At 32.8% G+C, this 25,012-nt stretch overlaps 1 protein-coding gene across 2 annotated transcripts in view; it reads left to right on the plus strand.

Moving 5' to 3' along the window:
- Positions 1 to 24,211, plus strand: part of SLC30A9 (solute carrier family 30 member 9) — a 34,859-nt gene extending 10,648 nt beyond the window's left edge. Inside the window, exons 8-18 of one of the 2 annotated variants that reach the window (XM_062575506.1) lie at positions 108 to 175; positions 3,623 to 3,725; positions 6,531 to 6,586; positions 7,973 to 8,108; positions 8,526 to 8,565; positions 9,002 to 9,073; positions 9,542 to 9,649; positions 11,367 to 11,532; positions 16,948 to 17,077; positions 19,526 to 19,639; positions 21,780 to 24,211. In XM_062575506.1, coding sequence (XP_062431490.1) covers positions 108 to 175; positions 3,623 to 3,725; positions 6,531 to 6,586; positions 7,973 to 8,108; positions 8,526 to 8,565; positions 9,002 to 9,073; positions 9,542 to 9,649; positions 11,367 to 11,532; positions 16,948 to 17,077; positions 19,526 to 19,639; positions 21,780 to 21,824 — 1,038 coding nt within the window. In that variant the 3' untranslated portion in view covers positions 21,825 to 24,211. Of the gene's footprint in view, positions 1 to 107; positions 176 to 3,622; positions 3,726 to 6,530; positions 6,587 to 7,972; positions 8,109 to 8,525; positions 8,566 to 9,001; positions 9,074 to 9,541; positions 9,650 to 11,366; positions 11,533 to 16,947; positions 17,078 to 19,525; positions 19,640 to 21,779 lie in introns of those variants that run through there. The other variant, XM_062575504.1, reaches the window with a different exon arrangement.
- The last annotated feature ends 801 nt before the right edge of the window (positions 24,212 to 25,012 follow it).

Below are 25,012 nucleotides of genomic sequence, written 5' to 3' on the forward strand. Positions count from 1 at the left end.
TGCAAAATTTTTATTGCAATAATTTGTACAGTCGGTTCTTCCTGAGGTCCAGATTTGATTGTTTAGCTTAGTGACTTGTTTTCATGATCTCTCATTTCTTTTTATAGCCACGCTCCAGTACAACATCTATGTTTCTCAAGGGACCAGGAAAGGTGGTAATGGTAGCTATTTGCATGTAAGTGTAGAAAAGTTAATATTTTGTATGTGCAAGTACAAAAAACGTTGATTTTTTTTATTATCTTAAAAATGAGAACAGTGTGTGTTTTCAGGTGAAACATACCTGTGTTTCTTAAAAATATGTGACTGAAATTGCTAAAAGCCTAAGAGGAATTGTTCCTAGAAGATAAGAGACTCTTAATTTAAAAGTATATGTATGTTTTATAAAAAGTTGGATTGTCTGAAAGTGGACCATTAAATCCATACTTGAACTTCTGTAGAAATGACTGATCAGAAAAATTCTGAGAACCAATCAGCTGTCTCCAGATTATTTCTGTTAATTTAATAAACAAATCAATGAAAGGAAAAAAGGAAGAAACTGTTATCATGTAGGCATCACTCCTCTTTGTTGAAATAAAGAAACAAAAAAAAAACCCCACAGTACTGCAACGTGGGCTTCTAAAATTTACTTTTGCTTAACAGATATAAGTACACAATGTAAACTATGTAACAGATATAAATAAGCGGTAGTATACTTAATATTTTGTGCAATATTAAAAAAATCAAGGACACAATGCATGCATTACTGAGCTTATTTTTCTTTTATAGTGTTTTTGATGCATATAATCTGTTACAACTCCTTTCTTGGTGTGAGTTATTACATCTACTGCAAAAATATGAATCCCTAATAAAAATGGTAGGAATATTTGTATATAGTCTGCAAACTCAAATACTAATTTAATTGACAGAAAGAGATTAATCAAGTGCATGCATTGAAACGTAGAGATCAGTGATATGTATTTTATGTCTGATCAGAGAAAAACAAGTTTTTTTAAAGATGGTCAGACTAAGCTTTTTTTTTTTTTAGTTTACAGCTTTCTGGCAGGATAGGTTTATTCAAATTTTTTTTAAATGTAATGTAGAAACCTTGATTTGAATAAATTATTTTTATCTGCTTTTGCATTTATATATTTTTTAAAGGCTGATTGTTTCTGATTGCATATCAGTACGTTTTAAAGTTACCGACTAAATCTAGACTTTACACTAAACTTGGTAAGACAGCTGGAAGGATATATGGTATATCTGTTTCAACACAATTTTTTAAATTACTTTTTCATTTTGTTGGTGGATGTGTGCCTCCTCTGTGGACTTTGAAATACAGTTAGAAGCATGGTTGTGTTGGATGAAACTTCCTATTTTCTAGATGCAGAAGAGAGGCTTATCAGAACGTGTATATTAAGAATTTGACTTAATAAGCAAAAGATTTATAATTCAACTTACGAATCAAACTTTTTGTTTCTTGACATGATGTTCCAAACACTAAAACAAGTATTTTTCAGATTTTGCCTAGTTTCGGTAAGATTTCCTGCTCTTATAGATCCAAACAGTTTTGAAATGAGCTGGTTAGTTCATTCAGTCTAGCTCATTTAAGTACAACAGGGAAAATGTTCTCGTATCAGCAGTTGTTGTGTTAAAAGCTGTCTTTGTTGTATTAAAATGAATCAGAGTTTGCTGAGTTTGAGTTATTTTTTCCTCTGCTATTGAAAATGTTTGTGATATTCCTTGTACAGAACTTGGGCTTTCATAGTACTTGTATTATTTTCAAATGCCATCATGATTTTTTAAATTTCTTTTATGGGTGTTTTTTTTTAAGTGAAATATATTTTACTTGCAGGAAAAACATGTTTTTTTTTGTTTTTTTTTGTTTGTTTTTTTCCCCCAAAACTGACTTTTATCTATTGTCTAACATTGATGTGAATTTCTGGTTAGATGAGAAGCACCAAATTCTTTTTGATAACTCTGTAGCCTCTGTATGTCTGCTTTTTAAAATAATTATTTATTTTATAACACTCTTGATCTTTCTACCTTATGTCTCCAACCCACTGGACGTCTTTAATGAATTAATAACGTTGCTGGACCTGACACTTGAAAATCTTAGTGTGGTTTCTTTAGTTCTAGGATGTCAGATCCTCCACAAATACAGAATTTGTATGGGTGGAATAAAATATCAGCTGAGCTCCTATTGTGTCTTCTGAACAAGTGGGGCCCTAAAAATGGATTGCACCTTGAGATAAGCTGTCAACTGCATTAGTACAACATTGAGAAGAAGAATACAAAAATCAAGAACATATTCGTGAATTCCACTGAATTTATTTCATTTTTTTTCTCTGCTGAAGCTGTATTGTACCATGGGTTGGAAGAAACTGTTATTGAAACAGGAAGATTCAGTTGTGAGTTAGTGCTATAACAGAATTCCTGTCTGTTTGGGTTATTCATTAGCTTACTTTTTCTTTTTTTTTTGTTTGTTTGGTTTTTTTTTTCCTCCTCACCTATAAGTTGTAGTAGTGCTTCCCATCTTAGGAGGTAATGAGACTGAATTAAAAATGTTAAACCACATTCAGGTTGTTGGATAGAAAGCAGTATAGAAGTAATTACTACCTCCTGTGTCAAGAAGTTGATATAGTCTATTAGAAATTCTTTAAGAATGGCCTTAATGCTATTCAGTAAACTGTAATCCTGTGTATGGCAATGGGCTGAGTTTGTGCTTCCTCAACTTATGTATTTTTTTCTTGTCATGCGGTTATTTAAAAATGCAACTACATGTTGTTAATACTTGTTCATAACACTAAATGTCATTTGAATACTTTTCAAAATGGCCAATGTGATAAACATCTTCAAAAATCATGTAATCCTCAAGTCTGATTTCTTTTGTAATACAATTGTTAACCTGCTGATCACCATAACAAATGATTGAAGTGGAACATGTCATGTTTGTGAGAGTACAGACTCTAATTTTAGTACAAATAGTTACTGTGCTCCATACAACCTAACACAGTGCCTGCCCTTATGATCTTGTAGTCTGAAAGGGACTTGACAAGTCCAGATGGACATCTTAATGGACATGACCTTAGAAAATCTTTACAGCATAACCTATTAGTTATTCCATGTCTTGTCTTTCTATCTGTCATCTTACATTCATATCCTGTTAGGAATTGCCCAAGCTGAGATTGGAGTGGAGAACCTTGCATTTTAGTATTACGAGGGGATCTATGGGAAGCGGAAGAATTGAAGTAAGAGAAAAAGGGATTAGTAAGGCCTATATTACTCCAGTAACAGGAAAAGCTTGATGATTGTATAGATAGGCAATTAGTTGTGCTGAGATCTGAAGGTGGTGGTAGCTTTCAGGAAGTGTAATCTATCCAGTGTTGCTTAGAAGTTAACTATTTTGGGAAAAATAAAATGTATATTTTACATATCAATTTACCTGAAAGGTTTTTTTTTAACATAATAAACATGCAGAAAATACATATTTCTTATCTGCCTGTATGGGTGTATAATGAACTGATACTTGGTTTCATCATTTGCTGGCATGTAATGCATGATTATTCAGTGCTTGTGGCTTTACTGAAGATATTAAAGGCCAAGTATTCTGTTGTTTAGCTTATTTCTTTTCCTTTGTTTTCAGAAATGGATTGAATTTTTTCTTTAAACTACTTGCTTGGGTTTACACGGGTTCTGCAAGTATGTTTTCAGAAGCCATACATTCTTTAGCAGACACTTGTAACCAGGTGAGTATTTTTAAAGATAGATATTTACAGTAATTGTATTACAGTTGAAAGCAGTAATTCAATCTACTAGTGATCATTAGTTAGCTTATGGTGTTTAAAAATTAAAGCATTTTTGTGTTTAGTGAGACTTGGGTGCATGTCAGAATTCTTTGTTGTCATTTATGAACATATTTTGTAAAGGATGTTGTTGTTGAAGAGAAAAGCCAAGAAATTCCAAGTTTATCATCATCAACTTCTATTAAAAATGACTTTCAGATTATACTATGGTGTGTATTTACAGTGGTCTTCCTATTCAGTACTTGTGTGTTCATTTTTGCTCTATCTTGTGTGATCTACATACTTGTTACTAATATACTCTGGAAAGAAAAGATTAGTACTTAATCTAATGACTATTTAAATAATGTTAGCGCAAAACAGTTAATTTTTAACTAAACCATTACATCTGGGAGAGTTGTTATTTGATTATTGAATAATTTCTGGGTTTGGTCATTCAGATTACAAAGCTTTCCTACAGTGTGACAAGCTGTGTGTGCTTGCAGTAGGAAATGTACTCTTTTCTATGTATATGTAATATATATGTACATATTTTCCTGGGACAAAAGTGAGTTTCAATTACAAAGTAAGGTTATGGTTGTTTACATTTTTTTATGAAGCTGCAGACAGATGAAGATGCATTTTGTTAGGAATTTACATTACTTAAAGCTCTTTCTTAGCAACATTTCTTTATACTCTTTTGTGAGTACACAGCTATTGTTGCTCTGTTGCATGTTTACTTTAAACTAGTGTTTTTTACAGGTATTAGGTTATCTCGCTGGTCTTTTATTTACCTTTTATAATGATGTCTGTGTTTTGGTGGAGAATTCATAAACTAACAACAGAGTTATTGGTCTAGTCTAGAAGCATTACATGTAAAAAGAGTCTAGAAAGATTAACTCATAAGTAAAATCTGTTTTTAATAATGTTTGGACTAGTATTTCTGTTCATGTAATACTATTTGTAAAACATTTATATTATTTTAACCGCTCCTCAATTATTTCCCTATTCTTTTCTAAACTGGTGTTTCATATAATAGATTATTCCATACTTCATTTGTGACTTATTTTTCCCTTTCATTAAATGAACAAGGTGATGCTGCATCCAAAATGGTTAAAAGGGAGAAACTATTAGTCAAAGATACAAATATTAGGAAATAATTTCCAGGACAGGCTTAATTTTGTTTGTCACAATGCATACATGCAATGTTACCAATTTTATCTTTGGAAGAGCAGTGGCGGTGCCAGATCCTTGTAATTTGAGCTACATGCTGTCTCCTCATAGTAGCTGGTCTCACTTACTGCCCCAACAGACAAGAATGAAGTATTGATCATCGGACAGTATTATTGTGTGCATATCCTATTGCTTCTAAAATTAAAACTCTGTGTTTTTTTTTTAATTCCTGTTAATGAATGTGGATCCTTAAGGCTTTTTAGAATTAAATCAAAAGGCAGGAGTTATCGTAAGTAGAACCATACTGAGCTCTTCCGTGAAACATAAATGGGACTTGAAGATCTGCAAAATATGTATCTTTGTTACTTTGGTTAAATGTTAACTTCAAACACCTTGCCTGTCAGGCATAGAATGACAGACTTTGTTGCTTAATCATGTGTTGGTAGAAGAATATTGAGAATGTGAGCATCATGGTTTCTTCATCTACTTCTAGATTGTCTGCTCGCCGCTGGTAGCATAACTAGACACGCACACAGCATGTTCACCTAATAGGTGGCGTGACAGACTCGGAGTTGAGCTTGTTATTATTACAGTGAAAGAACCAACTTAGTGTTGACTTTTCCACTATTTCCCAGGAGTGGCTGAGCCATTCACTGGGAGACTTGACAATCTTCCTGTTTCCCACATAGAAAAAAAAAATCCTTCTCTTTTTCTAAGGTTTTTAACATAGCAAGATTTGGGAAATAAAAAAGTGAGTGGCTGAAATCCACTGGCAAACAAGAAAGTCTGTGGATAGCCTGTGATATGTCTTATGCTTCTCTAACTTGGAGGAATGTTCCGACCCTCAGAGTACATTTTAAGCATTTTAACATTATTTTCCCCACCCTTTTTACTTCAGTTGAACCTAGTATGCTTGTCCGTTTGGAAAGACTGTACTGAGAGCTTGTGTTTTGCTTTATTTCTGTATTTTTTGTAGTGATCCTGTATAGTCTTTTTGCAGTTCCAGCTATATAGTAGAGAGGGGGATGCTACTAATTCAGCTGATAATACTTAAAGATTTGTGGGGAATTTGTGGGGAGATAGCCTTAAGGTATGTGAGATGAATTTGTCAGAGGATGTCAATTTATAGATGAATCAAATTTGATAGTAGTGTTATCTACCATTTATGAAAAATAATTTTTTTCATTCAGTTTGGAAAATAGTTTACTAATGAAGCAAACTGCAATGTAGAATAATTGCACTAAATTTATAATACTGTCACCATTGTCTATGTATGATTTATCTTCAAGAGGTGTTTATTTTAAATAGCTCTGTTTCCTGAAGAACTACATTCTTTTATAGTAGAGAGACAAAACTTGTAATTACACTCTAACGTTCTCTTTAAATTATAGTTTGCAGATGTCTTAGAGTTGCGATTAATAGTTTTATGGGAGGAAGTTGAAAGACTGATACTGAGGACAATATTCCAGTTGTAATATAACATCAGAAATAGGGCACAAGTGCAAATAAACAAATTGTGTCTGGTTTTATTTATCTTGCAAGCTCAGTCAATGTTTTGTATATTTTTCAACTGATATTTTTTCCTTTTGTCCTAAATAGGCATTACTAGCTTTGGGCATCAGTCAGTCTGCAAGGACACCTGACCCTAGTCATCCGTAAGCTTTTGGAGTAAATAATTATAATTTTATATATAATCAATTATATATAAAATAATATAAGTAATTATGTATAGAAGTAAGATTGGTTCTTTTTTGTGAATCACCCTGTTCTTTTTAATTTGCTGTTTCATATAATTTCTGAAATGTATTTTGTTCTATTTTTACAATAGAAATAATAAGAAAAGGGATGTCTGCCAAACTGCGGGAGTTTTAGCTTCAGTGTCTTGATGCATGTTACATTTTGTGATTTTGTTTTGGTACACTTTTTGGTGTGCTTTGGCATTATTCCTTAAAGTTATTCTGGGCACTTCTATTGGATAGATTCACTTTATTTTAAAATATTTATTTGTTTTTAATTATTTCCTACGTGAAAAGCAAGCTCTTTAAATAAAAGATTACTGTACTATACTTTCTTCCCTTTTCTTCAAGGAGATTACTTGTATCGTTTGATACAAGTGAGGAGATGTGTTTTACTGAAACTACTTTTATTTACTTATTTTTATTTTTTTTGGCCCGAGTAATAGAGGTTTTTAATGGTATGTGCTTATAGTTTCATGGAATGTTGAAGATACTGTCTTTGTGATATTTTCTTGGAGATAGCATGCTTTATCCTTCACATTTTTGGTTGGACAAGTTATTCATATCCTAAGCAATAGGTTAAAATATATCTGACTTACAGAACTAGGTAAGCTTTTCTTCATTAAGAGCATCAAGTAAAACAAAAAATATTTTAATCTTAAATTTGTCTAAACATTCTTTGCGTCTCCTTCCTCAGTTTTTTTACCTTCTTCCTCAATAATTGTCTGTACTATTGCTTTTTAAATGTCTCTAAAGAAATGTATTGTAGTTAGTAGCAGTTAATACAAGAAAGATGATAAAAGTGTACTTTAATACTGCTTTAGCTTTTCTCCCTGCTCATAAAACTGTGTGTTGAAAGTTTGCAGTTAGCTGAAGTAGGTAAAGATGTTACATGTTTTATAATGTTAATTTAAAGGAAATGAAGTATATAGGCTAGTTGCCTATAATGACCAGAATTTTCATTTAGAAGTAACATTTCAATAAAATGTAAATGCAACATATTCATTAAACACTAGAATGATTTATTTACATTAATAAATACCTCAGTCTCTGCACAAGAGCTAGGAGAGCTATTTAAATAGCTTGTTTAAAAAGGAATTAGAAAAAATATCTTTGTGTATACTAAACATCCTTTTTTTAGATGGCTTTTATTTGATTAGGTTGGATTTAGCAGCTGTATTTTAAGTAGCTGTCCAGTCATGTGGTGCTAATTTTCAAGACAAGTAAAAAGTTCATGGAAAAATATATTTGCAAAGAGCTAGAATCTTATTTTCCTAAATGACTTTCTTTGTTTTTTTTATCTAGATATGGCTTCACAAACATGCGCTATATTGCCTCCCTGATTAGCGGAGTGGGAATTTTCATGATGGGTGCAGGACTTTCTTGGTATCATGGGATCATGGGTTTACTCCATCCTCATCCTATAGAATCTCTTCTCTGGGTAAGCAAATCATGTTTGATATTGTATCTGTAGATAATACTGGTGACTTAATAGAAAGTAATGGTCTAGTATGAAATGCACTTCTTGAGTCAGTTTGAATCCCAAAGCAATTCCAACCAGCTTTACCGAGAATGTTTTAAGAAAAAAATCGTATCTGAACTGTGGTTTATCATACGGCAAAGTGAGATTGTCCTTTAAACCCTGCAATGTCCATTCTTACCTCCCAAGATCCTTTTCCATTTTGCAATATGTATTGTATAATTTGAATATTGTTAACTGCAGGATAATTGTCTTGTAATTATGGATACCTGCATGGGAGAATGGGGAATGAGGTTCTCGAATGGTGCAAGGAATATGTACAAATATGTATATGATGTGATAATTAAGAGACTTTTTTTTGTTGTTGTTTTTATATAGGCATATTGCATTTTAGCAGGATCTTTGGTTTCTGAAGGAGGTATGCAGTGTTAAAAAATATTTCTATTTATTCTTAACTTCTGATAGTACAATCTGATTACTTATAGTAATATTTTCTGTGGTGTAAGCAAAGACTAAAGTTTTGAACTCTTCTGATAGTTGCATTTTGTTTGGGAAAACTTTTTTCCTTTCCTCATCTGCATATGTAATAAGAAGTTGAACACATCATTTGAGGGCATTTGTAGAATATCTCTTTTTTTATATTAAACTACCAATGAATAAACAATTTTGATTTGTGTGGGGAGGTATGCACGTAGATAAAGATATAGCTTTATACTTTGCCATTATTCAAAGCATCGGTAGCCAGAGTTTCCTAGATGACACATTCCTATTATATAAGGATTTTCCCTTTTCAAAATAGAAGCAAGTTATTTTGCCTCTAACCATTTTCAGCAACTACTCTGGTGTTGTTTCAGCTACCCTTCTTGTTGCTATAAATGAAATTCGGAGGAGTGCTCGAGCTAAGGGTCTCTCATTTTATCAATATGGTATGTGTCATTATAGCAATAAGGTATGTGATTATTTAAAACAATCTATTTACCCATATTTGCATAACTATAGAAAGCTTTGTCTCTCTTCTCTTCCCCCTGACCTACTTAATTGTTAAGTGTTTTATTCTAGTAAGAAATACATTTTATAAAATAGGTAAAAACCTATTGATTTAAGTAGCACTGCTTACACACTTGTACTAAAGTAGTTGGGGAGTTTATCCTGAAGAATGCCAATTAGATTTACCGATATTTTGGAGATGCTTCTGTAAGTGATGCAAGGCTTGCTCTATATATTTATGAATGCTTTAAAGAAGTGTGTATGTATGTAAAAATTCATGCTTTACAGTTATATGTTTATAGAAATTTTTCCCCTTAACTTGCTGGTAAGGATGTAGTTTTTAAAGTACTATGCATAATATAGTAAGACTAAGATTTCTACAGCAGTGCAATTTTTGTTGAATACAGTTGTGCAGAGTCGTGATCCTAGTACTAATGTGGTGTTACTGGAGGATGCTGCTGCAGTTCTGAGTGTGGCCGTAGCTGCTACGTGTATGGGTCTGACTTCTTTAACAGGTAAATTCTACCTCAAAATGAGACAGACTGAATATGAATTTTCTTCTGTGCATGATATGAACACAAAACATGTTTTATATGGCTTATTTATTTTAAATATATGGCTATTTTTCTTTAGGCTTATTGTCATACTGTGACTTTATTGCCACCTCACCCTTTCCAGAATGTCAGTTTTCTTAGCAAAACAATTGAAGATTGACAACAGCTATTTTTTAGTTTTTAAGTAGACCATTTGTTTGTTGCACACTTTATAAAAAGTATATTGCTGTATGATATACAGCCAGTGGATAATTTACTACTTACACAGACTTTGTTTTATGCAGAATTTGTCCACTAAAATTGTACATGCTTTTACTGTTTAGTAGTTTCTTGCAATAACACTATGCCTGGTGGCATTCACTTACAGCTTATTGTATTAAAAAAAAAAAACAAATCAAAAAACTTGTGTTACAATCTGCTATTCAGAATTGATGAATTTGAGTGAATTTCTAAAAGTAAATTTTGATGAAAATATATCTCTGCTCTTCTATTTTGTTAGATTCTGGGGATTTTGTACTGTTTTCTATTTGTATTTCCAATAGATTGAGTTGAAGATTTTTAAAATTAGAAAATAGTTTTAAGCTTGAAAGAGTACTTGCATGCCAGTGGGTCTAATTTCCTTTTGACCTGTTTTGTTAGACAGACTAAGGTATTCTTCTATTAGAAGTATATTTATTATCACCAATTATGTAAATCACTTCCTATCTTAATGTGATTACATAATTTGGGCCTCCTTAATAAGCTGTATGCATCTCCATGTGCATGTGGGGAAGATTTAAGGAAGGAATTCTATTATTCCTTTGGTTACAGAATGGTGTCAGTATTGCTCAGGAGCAGTTATTTTAATCTGAAGATAATGTGGCAAACTCATGCAAATATGATGATCTATATGGCAGGTGATTCAGAGCTGCAAAAGTCTGCCACAGTTAAGTTTTCTAAAGGGAGAAGAGTATTTATTTGTCCATTTGTAGGTATTTGCTTTAGTTTTTTGGTTGTTTAGAAAAATAACGTGGTAATTTCTGTTTCTCTGTAGGCTTTTAAAGAGTTACTTGCAAGTTTCGTTCTTTATATAGATGTCTTTTTTTATTATTTTATGTCTAGTTTACTAGATCTGAATGAGTAAATACATGGAGTGCTCATCCATTATGCAAGTTCTGCATTCCAGAAGCGGTTAATACTTGCAAGGTTTTAAGTTGATAGGAAGAATTATATAGGACTGTCCTATTCATCTGTCAAAATGATAGATACATATAATTGTCTTCATAAGATAATGTTGCCTTACTGATGAAAGAGCAGACTTTTGATTGTGCTACTACCTATTTTTAGATGTATATAATTTTATATTCATAAAGTTAAATCTATATCACAGAACCGAAGACAGAAGAACTGACTAATTTGTTAGTCCTAGAGGAGACAGGAGAGTATGACATTTTGTAAGTGAGGGAGAGGAGAACATGAGACTTTATTTTAAGGACTTATTTTCTTCCAAATTCTTGTTCATCAGTAGTAAAATACAGAATTAACAACACATTAATGTATGAATTAAAAAGAAAAACCTATGTCTTTTGGTGTGAAATTTGAATATCTGCTGTGTTTTAGAAGTACTCTGTGAAACTAATTTGAGTTGTGATTGTGTGTGGTTTTTGTTGTGTGTGTTTTTTCTGTTTTTGCTTTTTAGGAAACCCTTATTATGACAGTTTGGGGTCTCTAGGTGTAGGAACTTTGTTAGGAACTGTATCAGCATTTCTAATCTACACTAACACAGAAGCTCTTCTGGGAAGATCCATTCAACCTGAACAGCTGCAGCGACTTACCGAGTTACTGGAGAGTGATCCTGTTGTAAGGTGAGAATCTGATCAACTCAAAAATCTCTAACGGCCCAACAAAAAGCAAGAAAATAGCATTTGAAAAGAATAGCTAAAGAATTTTAAATGAGAGAAATCTCTCTTTCTTTCTTTCTTTCTTTTTTTTCTTTTTAAGAGGGAATCTTCTGGATTAAGATTTTAGTTGTTGTTGTATGCTAGAAATTTTAATAAGCAAATACTTCTGTCTGTCCATTCTTCCATATATGAAATAATTTCAAATACATTCTCACAGTTATTAATTACAGGAATTGACATATGGTTTAATGAGAATGCCAGCTGAACTTCAGAAGCATTTCTAAATGCTTGAAGTGATTTTATAATTTATTAATACTTAAATGTTTAAATTCTATTTTATTGTGAATACTGAGTCTCCGGAATTCTGTAAGAGTTGTCAGTGAAGTGCTGCAGACTTATGATATAATGGTTTCTGCATATTAGATGCTTACAGAATGAATTCAGTGCTAGTTTCTCTGACTGCTTTGGAATTTACAATTTGCAGTGAAATAACAAACTTACAGGCTATTGCAATTCTAAAATCTTGTTTAAAGTGCTTTATAAGAAGCTATTTTAGCTCACTTTAACCCTGTTAACTTTGATTTAAAAGCCTTTTTATTTTCTTCTTAACCTTTATTTAGATTTATATTTTGGTATAAATCACTGGAATATGTTAGGGCTTTTCTGTTTGTAGTCATTACTGAGCTGCAGACAAAAAAACCCGAGCCCATTAGTTTTGGTATCAGGTGTTCCTGTATTAACTAAATGCTGCATCATCTCAACTACAAGCAACAGATGAATGACATGCCCTTCGTTCTAGAAGGTAGCTATGTTATAAACAGTGTTCCTGTTTTGGAAAAAGGCTGTGTTAAAATTTTCGCTTGTCAGTAACTAAGCTTTATTAAGGAGCTGTGGTTGCCGTGCATTGGTTTCAGTGATGGAACATGTGTTTAACAGTATTGCTTTAGAGTAATGGAGTTCACTTGGCTATTTGCATGTCACTTTGTTAGTTGTTTTGTCCAGAGCGTGTCCTTGCTTGTCCCAGGTTGGAATCCTAGAATCCTGCAGTTTCTCCTATCTCAGAATCCATTTAGTGTTATATTCTGCTCTGTAAACAGCCATAATTTCTTAACAGAGTAGATCTAGCTTGTCTCCTTCTGGCCAAAAATGTTTTCTAAAACAAAAACTAACTTAATTTTTTAAAAAGCATGAAGGTAAAATTGCTTGCGAGGGTAAACTGCTTGGATGAATATTTCTCTTAATCATAGAGGCTGAAGCGTGTTCAGGTACTTTCCGTAACACTGTCTGTCTTCTGTATTCATCTGTCTCAGGTGGTCTGTATTGGTGATCCATCACGTTATTTGGCTTGATTCCTCTGAATTGCACAACTTGTCTTTTCCCCAGCTTCTCTTTTGTAGCCCTAATACCTTGTGCTTGGGTAAATTACATCTTCCAATAAGGCACTTGGTCTTGATCTCAGAGTTCTGTATGATGTACAGCTTGTGATTAGAAATATTTTTTGGGGAAAAACTTTACTCATTTTTTTTCTTGGGCTGTGTGTGGTATAGTGTGTGGGGTTGTGTGGGGTTTTTTGTTGTTTTTTAAACACTGATGAAATGAGGAAGTCCTTTAAACATTAAGTATTTCTCCCAAAGGCTACTTAAGCTACTTCTCTACCTTGATCAGCTTACTTTTGGACTTGTAAGACTTAAAGCATTTTCTCAAACTGCAGACTCTCTCATTTTCTTAAATATGGACATGAAAGCTGTATATACTATTTTAGCATTTGTTCTACTGACACCATATGCAAAGGAACAACGACTCCTGAGTACTGGGCTGCTTATACAGCTGTGACTAGTATTGTCACTTTGTATTCCAGCCTTTCAGGGTCTTCAGCTATGAAACTGTAAATGCATTCCCAATGCAATCATTTCTGTAGTAGTTTGCATCCTAGAGTAGAATCTTTTTCTTTCAGGGTGGATTTGTGATCTTTATTTTCAGATGTGTTCAGTGAAATATGAAAGAGGTATATCTGGGAATAATTTGACATTCATCAGAATGTATTTTGGGTTCAATTGGACTAAAAGAACCGAGAGGCTCTGATTTCTCTCTTCTTTTTTCAAAAAAGAATTTTTTTTTGAAAGGGTTTGTTTGACAAAGCCTACATTCCTTAAAATATTGTTGACTGGATTTAATCCTCTTCATATATTATTTTTTTCAGCTTTTCCACGATTTGCCTTAGGTTTTCAGATGAAGTACCTTTTCAGTTACCTAGATTGTCATTTTTGCCATTCTGAAATTTTGGCGTATGTTGTTAATACTTCCTTTCAGTCTCATCAGTACTGCAAGATGAAAAATTGATTGTCCTTCACAATTTCTCTCAGTTCTCTGGGCTCTTGAATGCAGGTTGTGCAACCTGCTGAATTGGAAGTATTTCATTTTTTTAACTATGCAATATACCTCTTGGTTACTGAGAAATGCTCTATTGTACTAGCACATTGTTTTATCAGATCAAGAATACAGTACTTGTTGCATGTTTCTACCTATTCTATGTCATTAGTTTAAAAATTTTACCATTTCAATCTAGTAGCAGGTTCGTTTCAGGTTATCCTTTGTTTCTACTGTACTTGAAAAAACAATAAAACAAAAAACCCTTCGCATTTCTAGTAGTGCCTTTATTTCACTTCTATCGGATTCTTAGACTACACGATTTCTTTTATACTGATGGCAATTTACTTTATATATATATATACACACACACACATATATATAGATATACATATATACACACATTGCTCAGTAATTTCTAGTTTTAGCCCTTATTTCATCAATGAGCTAGAAGGGGCTTTCAGCTGATGTTATTCTCTCGGCTTGAAAATTATTTGTTTCTATGTTTTGCCATATAAGTGTTTCGTTCTTCCGATTCTCATTCACACATTTTGTTCCCTAAGACTTCATTGTATTCAACTTAGTTCAAATTTAGGAAACTAAGCTTTTGAAACTGTGAAATAAAATACTTCATTTGGTACAGATTGTCCTGATTTTGTTCCTGTGGAATGTTACAACTGGTGTACCCACTAATTCTTAGTGACTGTTTCATTTTTATTTTTTACTTATAATAGGTATTTGGTAATTGTACTACTATTCAGTTGGAAATATATCATTCTAATTAAAAAAAAAAATCTACTGATGACTCACAATTCATATCTTGAAGTCCTCTATGATACACTTTGCTTTAATGTCAAACTTGCTCTGTTCCTGAGTTTGAATTAGTGATCTACACTAGCCACTCAGAAGCTTCCATGCACAAGCTTTGTAACACAAATTTAGCATGCGTATTTGTACTTCTGAATTACTAGTGATTTTCCTCTTGACTCATTGTCTTGTCTTTTCTGGACAGGTTATAAACAGTAAGGTGTTTTTTTGTTTTGTTTTTTTCTTTAGATATACAATATATGCATCATCCCACCGAGTTCAGATATGAAATTATTGCCTAGTGAAAAATCTCAAATTTCTTTTATTATCCTCTCTCCTAGCTCTGATACGTTGACACTTGATAGTTCTACATTTTTGAATCATGCACATGAATTCAGATGTCTTCAATAACCTTCATTGAACCACATCTGATATCTTAAGTACCCTTCTGTGTGAGGAGAAAGCTTGATGCCATTTTGGTTACTCAAGTCAATATTGTTTTGATTTGGTGGCTTCCTGCAAGTTTACTGTGTAAACTTGACTGGAGCTGGAAATTTTTTATAGCTACTAGTAAGTAAATAAGAAAAACAACTAGTTCTTCTAATCTGCTTACATGTTTACTATGATGTATTTTTTTCCTGTCAATATTTAGTTGGTTCTATTGCTTTTTTTTAATGTGCTTAATACTACACCCTTCCACTGAGCATTGCAACAAATTCCTCCTGTTCTCAGCAGGCTTTTTGTTTTAGCAGGCTACTTCTGAAATATGCCTTCCACTTCCACCCACATGTGAGCATTCAGTTATGAAAGAACATTTCTAGTTAGGCAGAGCAAACAACGTGGTTAAGACAAGGTACATTCTAATTTTACAGGTGCTATGAAATTGCGCAACTTAGTAAAATTAATGAAAAAAAATTTGTATTTTCCACCAGGTGAGCTTTATTTCTGAATCTAGATGTTATACTGGAATTCAAAATTTGTCATGATTGGATTTTTTTATATCAACAAAACCAAAATCTTTGAAATACTTAGGGGTTTTAGTTGACCGCAGATATTTGTTTTGCTTTGGAAATGTCGAAATAAAGCATTCTAAAACTTCTGTGTGATTTTTATAACCTCATATTTTTGTTTTCCTGATCTTGATGCAAAAAATGTGGAAACATATTCTACAATAGCCATTTAAAATTCTACTTGATTTTAAAGATAAATGAGGTTTATGTTCATCAAATTGAAGAAAAATGAAATTTTACAAAATTTTACACATTAGAGGATCTAGACATATTGTAATGCATTTCAAAAATGTAAGTTTACTTCATACTTTATTATCCCTGAAAAATGGAGGGCTTTTTGTTATTGCCTGTATTCAGAAACTTCTGGTGCTTATTCACAAGCAGGAGCAAGACTATATGAATAGTAAAACACAAATCTTCAAAGGTCCAAAATGTAAATAAATTGCAATGTTCATATTCTGTAATGTATTAGGAATCCATAAATGAAACATTTTTGCCAGTTACAAACAGTTATATTGTGATTAAGAATGATTTCGTAGTTTAGTGCAATCAAAATGAGTTCCAAACACATTATTCCCATTTTTCTCTCATATCAAATGTAACTTGAAAGAGAAAATTCTCAAGAAAGGGATATGTTTGCAAATTGTACTTATTTTGAAAAGGAAGTTTCTATAATTGCAATGTATCCTTTCATTAATTGGCAACAGATCATTCTTTTCTTTGAAATCAGGGTAGATTTTAGAATAATTGCATGTATGTATTTGTTATTCCAGAAGAAATTATCATTATATCGTAGAGTAGGAGAAAGCATAAAAACTTGTGTGCAATAGCAAATAATTTGAATTTTGAGTTTGATTCAAAATTAGGGAAATTCTCAGTTTTTATTGTGGGATGTATTTCGGGGGGTTTTGTGTGGATTTTTTGTTTTTTGCTATTAGTCTAGTTCAAATCTGCCATCTTCTTTGTAGTTTGTTTTCTTACTAAATTCCTGTGGAAAAGATACAACCAGTTTAATATAAAACAGTATTTAATGGGAGAATGTGGTGACATAATGAGTATTTGTTAGTCAAGGGCCATGGACTTCTAAAAATATGCGATTGTTTTATGGTGACAATGCTGTGAACTACAGAAGTTGAACTAGCTGGTTGTTTGCTGTATGTTGTTCTACATGTTCTTTAAAAATTGTGTGTTTCAGAGCAATTCATGATGTTAAAGCCACAGACATGGGAATGAGCAAAGTGAGATTCAAGGCAGAAGTAGACTTTGATGGACGGGTTGTTACTCGTTCTTACCTGGAAAAACAAGACATTGAACAGCTGCTACAAGTATGTTTTAAAAAGTGTTTTTGTGATTTCCAGCATTTGATTTTACTTTTCCAATTTCAAGTGTGTTCAAAGCAGGTTTTTCAAACAGATGGGGTATATTCCACTTCTTCATTTTGAAGGATTACAGATGTTTTTGCTTTCTGTCAGCATGTTAAGTATCTCTACACAGAATCCTATTATTTGCTGCTGAAATAGAGCCATTTTTGGTTTGAGTAAGGCTTGGGTAGGGAGGAGGGCAGGTTTAAATTCAACCTTTTCTTAGAAAATACAGGTTTATCTGAAATCATTTTGCTAGGAACATAATTTTTTCCAAGAAATATTTGTTAATTTGTATGTTCTCTAGTAAAAATCAGAAGCCTGTCGCTTTTGTTTTGGCAGAGGCAGTCTCCTTGGGTGTTGAAGATGCAGTGTTATGATTTACAGAACCTGCCGTTCAAACTAACATTGAATATGGATTGCTTGTGTCACATACCTTAGCCGCAGTTAAGAATTAACCATCCTTAAGTGAGTGTCTGACTCTAATTTTAATGTAGTGCAGCTTTTTTTAATCCCTTGCTTCAATAAAGAAATGCAAAACCACTCAGATGAATTTTACCTGGCAAAGCTATAAAGCATAATTTACTTTAAAATCTCCTTATATTTTAGATAAGCAAGCTATAGTCATCCAATTTCACCAATAACTGTGGGTTATATACATTTTCTTTTGTAGCTGTGACTTTTTTATTTTACTCTTCCTTATATACCACTTCAAAGTGAAAAGAAGATGTGAGATAATATCTTAATTTTATGTTTTTAAGTGTGACTGACCAGGTATCTGAATTTATGTGTAAGCTACCTTAAATTTAAGCCATTAGCTGGTGTCCCATTTTTAATAAGTACTACCCTTTAATATCAAGGGGGTACATTGTCTTTCTTTTTTTTATCACCTGGTGTGCTAAACGATCTTTTTTTTTAAATTGGATTTTAATTTAATACTTTTTTTTTTTGAAGAAGGAGGAGTGCTATCAACTTGTACTACTGAGATACAGCAGGTTTTCTTGGTTTTATATTGCTAAGACTTTTTTTTTTTTTTTTTTTTTTTTTTTTTTTGCCTTGCTGTTGCAGCTGTTCAGTATGCTGTTTTTCTTTGGAAAGGCTTTATTAAGTTTTGTTCTTTACCTTCCTTTTGGTGTTTCGCATGCAACCTTCCTTGGTTCTTCCAGCTGGTATTGTTGGGAAAGTTCTTCCTTAATGTTTCTAGGTTGACAAGTTTTTCTTATACAAGTTACATAGTTCCACTAGGTAACCATCTGTCTGCTATGAAACCATTTCTGACAGGTAGTTGTCAGGACTCAGCCATCCGTAGTCAAGAATAGATACAGTACTTGCCTTTTGGAATATATATGTTTTTAATTAGATCATCCTGTATTGATATCAACATTGCTCTTTCCAAAGCTGTGAAATATTTGTTGGAATGCTCTCATTCAGATTAATCTTATTTCTTTTACCTCTTAGACTTGCCCTGATCATAGTTGTAGCTTAGTGTGGTTGGAGTATTTTTAAGCTCCCTCAATTACATTCTTTTTTTAAGCATTAAAGTAATGAGAAAATTGAACTTTAAGTTGTTTTGTAGTTGTATATGCAAGAAGAACTGATTATTTAATTGTTACTCTGTCTGTCAACAGCAACCTGTTTGTCTCAAACATACTGCAACTTTATCACCTAGCTCTATGGCTGAGATACTGTAGTTAGATAAACAGCTTCTAGTCAAGTTGGTTTTTGGGTGTATGACCTCTAAGACAAACTTATTGTTGTGATACTTTCTTTGGTATTTGTAATATCTGTTTCTAGAGTGAGGAATTCTTGCCTGTAGTGGAAATCTGCCTAATGTTAGAGGGAGTGTAGCATCCTGTCTTCCTTACCCTGATTTCTACAGCTTGGTATATGCTTGGTCTCCTAGGCTGAGTTCACGTCAGCAGTCTTCCAGTTCTTGGATATCACAGGGGGATAGTATTTACAGCAGTCTTCACAGTATTCCTTATGGATTTTGAGTTAAGATAGTAATGTGATGCCCACAGTAAGTAGTATGATGGAATAACAAGAAGATACGGAAATGAGGAAGGAATACCAAGAGATAATCTGCTTTATCTCGCTATGACATAGTGACATCTTGGATACTTCTAGAAAATGAATAAAATTCTATAAAATTGGTCTGCAAATAAAGGAGAAAATCCATTAAAAATAAAGGGATGTTTTATATCAGATGCAGATGTAACAGTAAGCTAGTCATTTTTATCAAATAGATACTATTTTTCCATGTCTAGTTGTCAGACTAGATGGTGTTACGAAAGAAAATGGCAAAGGCTGATAACTTTTTTGTGTTTGCAGGCCCAGGAAACATGTCAGGACCTTTTGTGGGCTTTTTCCCTTCTTCTGCATCTCAACCTCTTAAATTTCTTATCTTGCTAGGAAATTCAACAAGTGAAGACTCTTGAAGAACTAGAAGCCTTCATGCTTAAGCATGGTGAGAATATTATTGACACACTGGGAGCTGAAGTAGACAGACTTGAGAAGGACCTAAAGGTAAGATTTAGCTGTTGTTAGCGGTTATTCTGTAATAAATTTTAAACAAAATAATTGCATCTACTTTTGAGAGTTGTGTTTGGTTGATAGTCCTAATGCCAAACTTCTTGCTATGTTTTTTTTTAACTAAATTCTGACCAGCAGCAAGCCCTTACTTTGCCTTTGGTCTGTTTGCTATATATATTGGTCAGAGTTTTATACTACTGTAGAACACGCTTTTTATGAAATGCTACCTGACTGTTTTCCTCAAGCTAGGGTAGTCTCTGAATGTCAGGTTATTTATAGGCTTTTAAATTCTGTTTTAGTTGTAAAGAAGCAAATTTCAAATGATTTTTAATCTGGCAGTTAGTATTGTATCAAACTGATATCACTGTGTGATGAGAGCTTTAATTACCTGACCATTTCTGCACTTGGTAGAGAAGTACAATATTTATTGCTTTATAGGTCTGTTATAACTTTTTAATCATTACATAAACAAAAATCATAGTCCTTTTTTCATTCTGAGTTTTAAAAATCTTTTGGTTGATACAGCAGAGGATTGTTACATTTTTAATTTATAATTATTATATGGCTATTAAAATCTTAACCTGAGAACTAGCTGTGGGTAATTAGAATGGCTTGCTTAATTTCATTTTCTCTTTGTATATTCCTTACATACTGTAAATAGAAGCAATATTGTTCTGAATAGTCTTAAGAAAGATCATTTTTTCTTTTATCGTATTGAACACATTATTTGTATCTTATGTCTTTGGAAATTCTAGTGTTAGATCACTGCCCTAGATGGAGACTTAGCTGTGGTTATTCATGACTCAAGGCCTGTGCTTGTACCTGCTAGTTCTGAACAGAATTGGAGAAGTATGAGACTTTTAGTGTTCTCTACTTCTGAGTGTAATTTTAAAAACATTTTTAGATCCCCAAACAAATACCAAAGCAAATCTAGGATAAAGTTTGGGCCTCAACTCAGGGCCTCAGGTGTGTGCACCTTGTGTAGACAGAAAAGATGGATATTTTGCATGTTTATGCCCTCTTGTGGTTGACCAGCAGATGGAATAATACTGAGTCATCTAAAGATGGTATAGCTCACGAAAAATGATTGGTAAAAACTTCTATATAGTATCTATTCTATACATTTCCATAGAAGACATTCTGATTTTATATTTCTATACAAAATGCAGAATTCATTTCCTTTTTTATGTGGTTAAGAATTTTCCTTGCCTGGAGTTGCCAGGTATTTGGTCTGACAAATATTTTCACAAGTTGAGGTTAGTTCTCTAGTATTTTCTAGAGTGAATACAGAACTGTAAGTATATTGATCGTCAGACAAATACAGTCTGCTTTTGATTGCCTTTTGCCTTCATCAACGCTGCTCAAGCATGACCTTGGCCATAGTGTAGAACTTCTCAGAAGTATTCTGCTTTTAGTTTCATCTCTCCAGAGTGATGTTGTTTAAAAATCAAATTATTATTTTTGAGTATAATTGTATCAGGAGATCCGGTTCTTCATGTTTTTTTGAGCAGCAGGCTTGTGACTAATCATTTGAAACATGAATACTGTGGGTTTTTTTGTTTGTTTCGTTTTTTTTATGTATACAAGTGTTTCAGTGGTGGTGGTATTTTAAACCTCGCATGGATAGTACAACTCATGTAGTGACCATAACATTTCTACAGGATCAGAAGATGCATATTTCTTAGCAGAAACAGTATTCTGAATCTTTGTAAATAGTTTCAATGGCATGGAACAAATTATTTCAGCAATTATCTGGTATTCAGGCAAGTGCCCGTTAAACATGTGTGTGTCATTTTAAGAATGTTTTGTTTGGTCAGTTTTATATAAAAACTAATTGCCTTTTTTAAATCAGAAGAGCTGCTTCATACTTTTTAATGCATAAGAACTAGTTTAACTGTGAAGTTGAAAAGTATTTGTTGAATAAAAATACTTAGTCTTCAAAATTGTTTATAGTGTGGGGTATATTTATTGAAATTATTCTTCATTTTAAAATAGTCCCTGTGTTACCAGAAATAAGGATTTGTTATCCAATTGATAACATCATACCATGAATCCATCATTTATATCCATGTGCAAATACATGTTTGAACATTTTTAATAAAAAACATTTTTTATCTTACTTTTTTTTCCCCAGCAACGAAACCCTGATGTTCGTCATGTGGATTTGGAAATACTATAGACTTGACGGAAGAAGTCTTTAGGTTTTGGAAAGAAGTTGTGTAGAGGGATGAAAAGCTGCTGAAACTGCAGTGACCTCAGTACCATACCTCGCTTACTTTTGCTGTAGGCTTCCTGGACTGTTAGCGCTGTTTCTGGAAGAACATTAGACTCGCGGGCAAAACTTTCTGTGGCAAAATCAATTTCAAAAAGCTATTTAATTTCCTCAAGAGAATCTGTCTGAGTGAATTTATTGCAATTCAGAACTTGAGGCTTGAGGTTCAGTTAGGGAAATATTACTGCCTGAAAATATACAACATGCTTAGTTTTTCATTGTGTCCCCTTGCAATCAGTTTGCACTTCATTAGTTTCTTTCAAGATATCATTAAAGATTCTTGGGAGATATTAAGATTAGCTAGGAAGATTTTGTTCCAGTGGAACCTGCCAACCTTAAGCTAGTTGTTATTTTCCTTCTATGTAATTGTTTCACAGTTTTTTTTTTTTTTTTTTTTTTGAGATATGCTCTTTCTAAGAGGCACTGGCCTTCTCTCAAGTACCGTGACCTGGAAATCTGCTTTTTGCCACTGTTGCCGTTCACAACAACACTTCAAAAAATCAATTTTTTTCCTCAGTAGGGTCAGCTTTGTGTGGCTATCCAGAGTATGTTGAGTTACTGTGAAGAAATTACTGTGTAGGGATTTTGGTGAACTTCCTTAGTTTAGATTTTGTTCTTTCCCCCCTGATTGTATACTTTTTCTCTTATTTGTAAATATCTTCAGATGTAATCTGGGGGATATTTATGACTGTGCTTATTAAAATTTACCTGGCATTTTTTGGCTTTTTATACTTTTAATAGGCTATATTGCCAGAAGAGTTCTTTGCTAGAAGTTATAATAGTCAAAATGTATTAGAAATATTTATAATTAAACAGAAATGAATACATTGTATTTTTTTATTTATTTACCTATAGACATTATCTGTAGTCTGAGTTCTGAACTGCTTGCTTTGTGTTTTTTAAGAATCAACCTTGCTTGTCTGGGAGAGTGAAACTAGTAGTCCTCAACAATCCTGAGATGAAGTGCCTAGAGTTTGTAAGTTTGAAATGTGCAATTCTAGCATTATATAAAATAGACTTCGAGAATAAGGCTTTCTGCAGTAGGCACTTAAGTCATAGTAGATTCTTTGCAAATCAGTCTTTTAATAAAGTCTGAGTACAGATCATGCAAATCTATTAATTGGAATATAAATGAGATATCTACAGATAAATAACTCTGAAGAAAATTTCTTATGCACTTTAAAATATTTCAGTAAAATGAAAATTGTTCATGAATGAGAGGTGGCAATAACAGCCTCCTAGTGACTCAGTTGCTGAGTTAATTTAATGACTGACTTGCTGAGAGAAGAAATGTTGATATCAAACACAAGTTTTCAAAAACCAAATTGTTAATCTTAAATTATAAGCATTGCAGCAAATAGTAATTGTGAAGACCAGTAAGTCAGGATTTGATTTAAAGCTTGATGATATTTTTCATATAAAATGTCACCAGTAAATTATGAGAATTTAAAATAGCATGCCTTTTGACAATTGCAAAGCACTTTGCATGCTGATCATTTTGAGTAGAGTAACATTCCAGTCTTTTTTAAAAAAAAAAAAAAAAAAAAGAAAAGGAAAAGAAAAAGAAAAAGAGACTTCCCATACTTTAATTGTGCGTGAATGGTCTCTCTGGTACCCTTGTCCATAATTCCTTACCACTAGTGACTTCTTTATAGCGTATTAGCTTATTATGGCTATTCCAAAAGAAAGCTGCATTTATCTGGTTTTCTCCTATTGTAGAACTAGTTAGTATACTTAAGCCTGATGACTAGTTAGTATACTTAAGCCTGATGATCTGAAATGCATTTAGTGAAAGAGTTTGAAGGTAACTTGTGAATGTACTATCTCAAGTAAAAAAGAGAGATTTTAGAATATTATAAGTCATTTGCCTTCCTCCCTTCCCCCCCACAATGTGTGTTTCAGCTCATCTTGCTATGCACTCTACTGATGATAGTCTCATTCATGAAGAACACTGAAATCTGATAATGCATATCCTTTTTCCTTCTTCCTTGAATATTTAAATGGATTTTGAATTTGAATAGGCACTTAAAAATTGTTAGTCCAGAAATGCTAAAAGCACAAATAAGAGGGGTGAAAATGTGCAAATATTCTTACTGTGGGAGATTAATGGAGAGAGGAAATGTGATGTAAATGGTTTATGTGCTCGAGTTAGTAATGAATGAGTAGAGTTAGTCTGCACTTGACAGAGCAGAAGTTTAAATACTGAAATGTTCACATATGTTGTTTAAGAAGAGACATGAGCATGTGTTCTTGCAAGATATCTGTTCCAAAGCCAGTAAAAATGATACTTTTTTTATTCATGAGATGTAATTTGTATGAATTCTGATCTTATTTTCCTTTTCTGAGTCAGAATCCTATGCATTCACACACTTTTTGTTAATATTCTGAGATAAAATTCAGTTCCTTCTCTCCTAATTGCACTATTGATTGTATCATCACAGTATGTTAAATGTAAGAATTTACAACTTGAATGTTCTCGGTAATGTTGCAATTGCATAGTTTCAGGACCTTCTTTCATCTTCAAAACTGACCTTGATAGTGGTGGGTTAGATAAAGAGGCAGACTGGTTTTGGCAGGCCCTTACAGGTTTGCATATCTTGCAGTTGGATGAAAATATTGATTCGCTGAGCCTGTTTGTTTGGAAAGGTAATTTCAAATTGCTAGATTTTAATATATATTGTAATTTGCAGAATGTTTTTTTAACAGATTTTTTTTTTTTAACTGCAATGGTTTTTATAGCCTAAAAATTGAGGTGATGTGGGTCCATCTTCTAGTGTTTTGGAGGAAAAGTTGTAGATAGTCCATTTACATGATAGAATCCTCTGAATTAAAGAAAATTTGCAAAGTGTGGAGAAGCAGAGTTTTTCTTTATCACAAATGCAATTACTTAGTGTTCGTTTTAAATTCATTTGAAGATTTGATAAAGGAAAGGGAGTGACAGCTAACAAATCTATATTTCTAGGATATTTTTTGGTAAAGCTTTAGTATTTTAAAATAACTTATTTTTGTAGACTGTTTTGGCCTTAAGTTTTATTTTTTTCAAATTGTGTACAAAGTAGTATTGCCCTCTGTGAAAGATTGCTTATTTGTTGCAT

Source organism: Rhea pennata, chromosome 4, assembly GCF_028389875.1.
Source record: "Rhea pennata isolate bPtePen1 chromosome 4, bPtePen1.pri, whole genome shotgun sequence".
NCBI lineage: Eukaryota > Metazoa > Chordata > Aves > Rheiformes > Rheidae > Rhea > Rhea pennata.